Below are 8,165 nucleotides of genomic sequence, written 5' to 3'. Positions count from 1 at the left end.
GGTACGGTTGGTAGGTCCACTTTCCCGAACCCATTCTTATTACACACATCCTGCGCTTTCATAGTAATTATTAGAATGGGTCCAATTTTCAAAAAAAATGATATTTTTTTTAAAATTAATTATCAAGAATTTGTTTTCAATTATTTAAAAATATTTCAATAAATTATAAATCACAACTCAAGTTAATACTTTTGATTTTTGAAATATGTAATCATCAATTTCATAGTAATTAAAATATACAGTAGCCCATATATACACACAGAATATCCTGTATCTATATTATCTGTAAACCTTTATATCTGTATAATTACTTGTTCCCAAAAAACAACATAGACGTCACGGAACCTTCTTCTTAAATTATATATATCACCCCCCATTTGTATCTCTATTCACATCACTGCTAAAAAAACTATACTTAGCTGAAAAAAAAATTTGTTTTTGAAGAAAAATGGGAAGAACAGAAATGGAAGTTGGAGCTGATGGGGTGGCCATAATCACAATCATTAACCCTCCTGTTAACTCTCTCTCTGTTGATGGTATTTCTTAAGATCCCCCACTTTTTGTTTTTCATTTTTCTTGATTTTATGTAGTGTTAAGTGTTCGAGAAATCAAAAAGATCAAATTTTGAGACATGGGCTATTTAGTTTTTCTTGATTTTATGTAGTTTCTTAAGTGTTTGAGAAATTAAAAAGATCAAGTATTCAGACATGGGCTATTTAGTTTTTCTTGATTTTATGCAGTTCCTTAAGTGTTTGAGAAATTAAAAAGATCAAATTTTGAGACATATGCTATTGGGGTTTTCTTTATTGTTGTAGTGTTTTAAGTGTTTGAGAAATGAAAAAGATCAATTTTTGTGACATGGGCTATTGAGGTTTTCTTGATTTTATGTAGTGTTTTAAGTGTTTGAGATATAAAAAAGATCAATTTTCGAGACATGGGCTATTGAGGTTTTCTTGATTCTATGTAGTGTTTTAAGTGTTTGAGATATGAAAAAGATCAATTTTTTGAGACATGGGTTATTGAGGTTTTCTTGATTTTACGGGAGTAGTGTTTTAAGTGTTTGAGATATGAAAAAGATTAAATTTTGAGACATGGGCTATTGCATTCTTCTTGAATTGTGACATGGGGTGGAATTTAGTTTTGCTGTGGTGAGGTGAATTTGTGTTTTTTTTATGTATTTTGTTGTAGAATTAGGTTGTGTACATGCAAATAAGTGGGATCATGATTTTTTGATGTTATTTGATCTTCAATTTTGTCCTGTTGTATAAGTAAGTGATATTGTGTAGAAATGTTAAGCCTTTGTTGTATAAGTGGTGTTTTCCTCTTATTGGTTATCTGTACTTTCTTTTTCTTTTTGTTGGGGAAAGAGGGGTTTAGAGGATTAGAGATATTACTATGTATTGTTATAGTTCAAGACTTGTGTAACTTTCATCTTTGCAATTTTGCGGAGTGGTACAGTTAGTTTGTTACATTTTACGTTTAAATTCTTTCTATAATTAGTTCTTAGAATGATGCAGTGACCGAAATTTGGGAATGTGTGGATAGAAAATATGAAATTATAGGCGAGACTTGTTCCTGTATTATCTTAAGACTTGCAAAAGATTATAGGCACACTTTCGTGAAAATAAAATCATAAGAGAGCAGTTAAATGTTCGGATGTACCAAATATACCTCGAACAGGGCCCCATTAATTAGGACAATTTGAATGTAGTAAACTCATCAGTCAATCTAGTACTAACGAAAGAGATTAATATATGGCATTGTTAGTGACTTTAATCTTTCTCTCTGTGTCTCCAGTACTAAACAGTTTAAAAGAGACTTACGACCAGGCATTGCGAAGGGATGATGTAAAGGCAATTGTTATTACAGGTGTAGTATATATTGCTTATTGAGTGATTGTTCATATTGATTGTGATACTACTTGTATGGCTATGTGGGCTAACACTCTATGTTGTCGAGCAGGCGAGAAAGGCAAATTTTCTGGAGGTTTTGATATAACTGCCTTTGGAGGATTACAGGGAGGAAAATGTATGTCAATTGCATTTACTATATTCCTAGAGTCATTGTGCACAAGTAGAGTAGAAGTTAATTTCTAACACTTAGCTCTGTTTTGATCATAGCCCAAACACCCAAACGTGGTTATGTAGCAATAGAAATTCTTTCTGACACTGTAGAAGGTATTTTTCCCACTTTCTATATCCCTGTCTAGTATCTTATATTGTCCTAATATAAGTTACTTTTTATTTCTTTTGTCCTAATACTGCATACTTGTCATTTAGCTGCAAAAAAACCCTCAGTTGCAGCAATTGATGGTCTTGCCTTAGGCGGAGGGTTAGAGGTTGCAATGGTATGTTCACTGTGTTCTTTCAGTGAAAAAACTCTTCTTTATTTTCCTTAAATGACCATTTAACCCTCTTTCGTCTCAGTCTTGCCATGCCCGCATATCTACACCATATGCACAATTGGGCTTACCAGAGCTGCAGCTTGGTATAATCCCTGGATTCGGAGGTATGCCTTTTCAAGTTTCTCACTCTATGTAGGCTCTAAACTATGATGCTAATGGTTGAGAGAAAGAAACTTTAGACAGTAAGACTTTAGTATCAGTCCGGACTGAAAATTTGATCACTTCTGTTGAGTATCTTTGCAAGTACAGGGTAGATTTATCTTTTGTAGTGGAATGGGCTAAGAATAGTTGTAGGGGTAATTGTGTACGGCCATCAAGAGTGCCCTCTGTGCTGCAAAAAACTTTGCTCTAGTATCGTGGAAGTGTGCTTATGCTATATTATAGTATTTCCCCACTCTGTTAAGATGTTTTTTTTATTGTATCGATAAGCTTTGGGATTACAACTAAATGCTAAACTCATTTTTTTGTTGTGGTTTTCTATCTATAGATTGTTTAATTTCTCTTATGTAAGAAAATATCATCAATATGGCATTAATAATTTCAGGGACGCAACGACTCCCACGTCTTGTTGGCTTGGCGAAATCTCTTGAAATGATGTTGGTATGCAACTTGATCCTGTTGTCAGGAACTATAACAGAAATTGTGTATTTTCAGGCCTTTATTTTTCTTATAACCATGATTGTTTTTTTGATTATCACTGCAAGCACTTGTTTTTACGTGAAATATCTGTGTCTCTTGTAGACATCAAAGCCGGTCAAAGGGGAGGAAGCTCTTAGTCTGGGTCTTGTGGATGCAGTAGCTTCACCTGCTGAACTGATAAGCACGGCTCGTCGCTGGGCTTTGGATATATTAGAGCGCAGGAAACCATGGGTTGCCACTCTTTACAAGACTGACAAGTTGGAACCTCTTGGCGAGGCAAGGGAAATCCTAAACTTTGCCAGAGCTCAGGCTCGTAAACAGGGTCCAAATCTCAGTCATCCTTTAGTTTGCATTGATGTAATTGAAGAGGGGATAGTTTCTGGTCCTCGTGCAGGCCTGTGGAAGGTTGATATCTCTTCTACTCATTTGATTTATTCTATTCATTTTATACTAATCGGATATGATATGAATATGTTTTTAATGTTGGCAGGAAGCTGAAGCATTTGAAGGTCTTCTACATTCAGACACTTGCAAGAGTTTGGTCCATATCTTCTTTGCCCAACGTAGTACAACAAAGGTAACTGATTCAATCTTTAATAAGCCAGAATATTATAAGATAACATGGCTATAGACTTGCACGAAGCATTTATCAAGATAATAAATATATATATGTATGTATGGGCTTTTCGAGTTTCGGAATGTTGGCTATAAGAATTCAACAAAACTAATTTTTGATCTAAAGGAAAACTATCAAATTTAACATCAAATTAAGTGTATCCCATGTTAGTTCTAGATGTCCAAGTGCAGGGCATCCTTTATTTTTTTATGCTTGCATTGAAATTTGTCTTGTCTGCTTTTTATGATCTTTAGTCTTGATCTAATGTAGGCATGTAAACTTGGCATTATCCATAATTGTGAAAGCCACTTAAGTGTTAATTATTTTTATTACAATGATTAACAAGCTGAAGCTTCTTCACATAGTTGTTATGTTCAAACTCTAGCTTAATAAGGTTATTCCCATGGAAGTCACAACATTCATGATTTTCTTTTAATCTGAATCATTGAATTATCTTCTTTAGATATTGTGTCGTCAGCCTTGCCTATATTAAGTCCAAGCCTTTGATCCCCAAAAGGTAAACTGTGGCCAACTGGAAGCAACATTAAGTGGTGACCATTGACCAACCTTTTTAGTCAATGTGATGTACAAGCACACACTATATCTTATGATCTTCAAGTTTTTTTTCGCTCACCTAGTTTGATAATTATTCCCTTAGATAGGGAAAAAGTAAAAAACCAGTTATGGTTGTTTCACAGCATAATTAAAATATTTTTATTGACAATTGACAAAGTCAGTGACTCTACTTATTGCCAGGACAAAATTTTAACTTTGGACAAAATATTTGAAATGTAATGTCGTGAAAGAGGGGATTATGTCATGCATAACTGTTAGTTTAAAGATGATTTGCATACAATTTAAGTATTTGACAGCCAGCATTAGCCAGTCTAGTAGTAACATACCTAAAAAGAACTTCCATAATACTTTATTTGGACTAACAGGTACCAGGAGTGACTGATCGTGGACTGAAACCAAGGCGTGTTAAGAAGGTTGCCATTCTTGGAGGAGGGTTAATGGGGTCTGGGATTGCAACAGCATTGATTGTTAGCAACTATCCTGTAATCTTGAAAGAAGTAAATGAGAATTTCTTACAGGCGGGGATAGGTAGAGTCAAAGGTCAGTGCAAATAATTAATATTCTTTGTAATATCTGAAGCATGTTTTACAAAATAATGAATATATCTTACTCATTTTACACAGCTAATTTGCAAAGCCGTGTCAAGAAAGGGAGAATGACCCAAGAGAAGTTTGAAAAAACTTTGTCGCTTCTCAAAGGATCTCTTGATTATGAAAGTTTTAGAGATGTAGACATGGTGATAGAGGTATGAGTAACCATGCTTTCAATTCTACTACATTCTCTACTTGATTATTTCTTACAGACAAATTTCCAAACAGGCTGTTATAGAGAATGTTTCATTGAAACAACAAATATTTGCGGATCTTGAAAAATATTGCCCACCACATTGCATTCTTGCAAGTAACACCTCAACAATTGACTTGAATTTAATTGGTCAGAAGACCAAGTCAAGTGATCGGATCGTTGGAGCTCATTTTTTCAGGTAACACCCAGTGCCTGTTATAACTTATAACTACTTGTTCCAGTAGAGCTTTCTCTTTTAATTAATAAATCATGAATCATTTTACAGTCCTGCTCATGTCATGCCGCTTCTGGAAATTGTTCGCACTGAGAAGACATCTCCTCAAGTAATAGTTGACTTGCTGGATATCGGAAAGAAAATAAGGAAAACCCCGGTAGTGGTTGGGAATTGCACTGGATTTGCTGTTAACAGGATGTTCTTTCCATACACTCAAGCTGCCGTGCTGCTTGCTGAGCATGGTACGGATATCTATCAGATTGATCGGGCAATTACCAAGTTTGGAATGCCAATGGGTCCATTTCGGTATGTGACTAGAAGATGGCATCTTGAGTTGGCCTTTTTTGTTGCTATTAAATGGTTGGATCCAAATCATTGGTTCACGCATTTTTATGCAGGTTGTGTGACCTTGTTGGTTTTGGTGTTGGAGTCGCGACTGGAAAGCAATATATTGAACATTTTCCTGAGAGGGTCTATAAGTCAATGCTACTCTCTTTAATGATAGAGGACAAGAGAGTTGGTAGGAATAATTCTGTTTTCCCCCCTTAATAGTTATTTGTAGATTTCTTTCCCTAGTTGCTACCTAAATATAAATCATCAATATGTTTCAATGAATTTGTTGTGCACACTTCAGGTGAAGCTACTCGCAAAGGATTCTACGTCTACAATGACAGACGTAAAGCAAGCCCAGATCCTGAAGTAAAGAATTATGTTGAGAAGGCCAGAAATATGTCTGGAGTCTCTGTTGATCCCAAGGTAGCCTTTCTTCCTCTTGTTTTATATACAGCAAGTGCATATAGAATTTATTCTCTTGGAATGCACTTGATTTAGGGTATATAGAATTGTGAGACTATTGCTCCACATCTTATGTCTAATTTATTAACTTTTTTTTATCCAGTTGACTAAAATGTCAGACAAGGAAATCATAGAGATGGTTTTCTTTCCTGTTGTGAATGAGGCTTGCCGAGTATATGCCGAAGGCATTGCAGTAAAAGCGGCGGATCTGGACATTGCTGGTGTTATGGGAATGGGCTTTCCAGCTTACAGGTTTGTGGTGTTTTTTGCTTAAATATATTCCATACAGAAGTAGCAATGCATGGTATAACGCAAGAGTGTACTCCTTGGAACAGGGGAGGAGTTATGTTCTGGGCTGATTCTATTGGATCCAAATACATATGTTCAAGATTAGAAGAGTGGTCAAATAAGTACGGTGGATTCTTCAAACCATGCTCCTACTTGGCTGATAAGGCAGCCAGGGGTGCTCTTCTGGTAAGTTCATTAAACTGAATTTGTATACCATGCAGTCAACAATTTTTAGCATGTGATTCAGCATCAAAACTGTTATAAGCAAATAGAAAAAATAATTAAGTTTTAATGATTACCATGACACCTAAGATCAACTTCAAAGGAAAAGACTATTAGTATCTTGAGAAGGTTACACCACCGACCTATTCCAAACTAACATATATTGCACTGGGTAACTAAATTTTCAAATGATCACGACGAAGTTGGGCTTGTGTGCTGTTCTAATCCTGGTTCTTTTAGATGAAAACCGGGTTGATCTTAGATTGAATTTTTAAGCTAATGGATAGGTGGTGGTTTTTCTGATGTTTGAGATATATCCGGAGGAAGTTGAAACCCCTCATATATCATATGATATTTCTATTTTGTGCTCTAATATTGAACGTATTGTTCCTAAAACTATTTAAATACCACCCTGGATTAACTCACAAAAGTGTTTGTTTCATTTGTTTTGGTTTAAGCCTCTCCGCTTTCTCACCCCAGTTCAAATTGTTCCTTGTTTTTTTTTCCCAGTCCAGTTGTGTTCTATGAACAATGGCAACTCGGCATTCATGTCTTGTGTGCTGAAATTCTTCACTGACTAGTTTAAATGTGTTCATTGCAGAGTTCACCTCTGGATCAAGGGAAGGCCCGTTTATAAGCTTAATGCAGCTGTTTTCATTGTACTTTGTTGGATCCGCATCTCACATGTCGTTTCACTTTTACTGAATTTGATATTTGTCCTTGCTGGTGCTAGTGCTAGTGCTAGCTAAAGAATAAGATAGTAGAGAATGAATATGGGGGGGGGGGGGGTATGGGTTGTTTTTAATATGAGAAACTAGAGAATAATATGTTATTTATGGCATATATCATCAGATGTTGAGGAATAAAGGTTTTTAGCAACTGTAATCACCGTATTCGTAGTTTATAATCAAAGGGTATATGTATATTCCGGGGATTCCATTTACGCTGGTCATATATGCCTGAATGTTGCATTAAAGCAGTGCATGTAGACTGAGTACACTGATTGAGCTACTGAAGCTCAGATTAAAACACTAAATGAGCAACTACACACCGAGGAACAAGCAGCTAAGCGAGCATCTAACCATCCATTTACTAGTATAACATGACTCGATAATGAGTACGAATTAGGAACAAAATCCCTCCATTTCCGCTCATAGACCGGGTTAGAATTAAACCGGTAAGATGATGTTCTTGTATTTTGCCGATTACATGAACATCACAAATATTTAATCGGTAATTATAAGAGCATATGTTTCTATAAATAATAATCATTGATACGTAATTTATCAAATTACTTGACGGACTTTGGTACTAAGAAAAATTTAGTAATTATTTTTTGATTTTGTTTTTGTGGTAAAAATCCGAATCCAAACAAACTAGTTGATCCGCAGAACTAACTAATTACATGTGCGTTATATTTAAGGATCAATCAATTTCCGGCAAAAAAAAAAAGGGTCAATCAATTCATTATCAAGTCGGTCAAATATTTGATGAAGCAGCTAATGGATTAACGGACATTCGATTGTATTGACTAGCCAATGCATAAATTGGCGGGTGATTTGAATTGAACAGAGGGCGGTGGGGGAAGTGGGAGGAATGTATAAAGT

The 8,165-nt window shown here is 35.4% G+C and overlaps 1 protein-coding gene across 1 annotated transcript; it reads left to right on the top strand.

The window, feature by feature from the left end:
* The first annotated feature begins 318 nt into the window (after nt 1–318).
* LOC141677300 (glyoxysomal fatty acid beta-oxidation multifunctional protein MFP-a) lies at nt 319–7,510 on the top strand. Its single transcript, XM_074483168.1, has 18 exons — nt 319–536; nt 1,798–1,869; nt 1,963–2,028; nt 2,121–2,177; nt 2,280–2,347; nt 2,427–2,508; nt 2,949–3,004; nt 3,146–3,448; nt 3,534–3,620; nt 4,601–4,775; nt 4,859–4,980; nt 5,054–5,217; nt 5,305–5,559; nt 5,652–5,773; nt 5,888–6,009; nt 6,152–6,300; nt 6,384–6,522; nt 7,160–7,510. The coding sequence occupies exons 1-18, from the start codon at nt 449–451 to the stop codon at nt 7,193–7,195; spliced, it is 2,163 nt and encodes a 720-aa protein (XP_074339269.1). The 5' UTR covers nt 319–448; the 3' UTR covers nt 7,196–7,510.
* Nucleotides 7,511–8,165: the final 655 nt, after the last annotated feature.

This window comes from Apium graveolens, chromosome 8 (genome assembly GCF_009905375.1).
Source record: "Apium graveolens cultivar Ventura chromosome 8, ASM990537v1, whole genome shotgun sequence".
Lineage (NCBI taxonomy): Eukaryota > Viridiplantae > Streptophyta > Magnoliopsida > Apiales > Apiaceae > Apium > Apium graveolens.
The sequence above is the reverse complement of the archived record's forward strand: the minus strand, read 5'-3'. Positions and strand labels throughout refer to the sequence as shown.

Bases quoted from the DNA above. Each gene is read 5' to 3' on its own strand.
- LOC141677300 (XM_074483168.1), top strand. From the start codon at position 449: ATGGGAAGAACAGAAATGGAAGTTGGAGCTGATGGGGTGGCCATAATC. The intron at 2,348-2,426 runs GTATGTTCACTG...CTTTCGTCTCAG, and splicing joins GAGGGTTAGAGGTTGCAATG to TCTTGCCATGCCCGCATATC. The intron at 5,218-5,304 runs GTAACACCCAGT...ATCATTTTACAG, and splicing joins GTTGGAGCTCATTTTTTCAG to TCCTGCTCATGTCATGCCGC.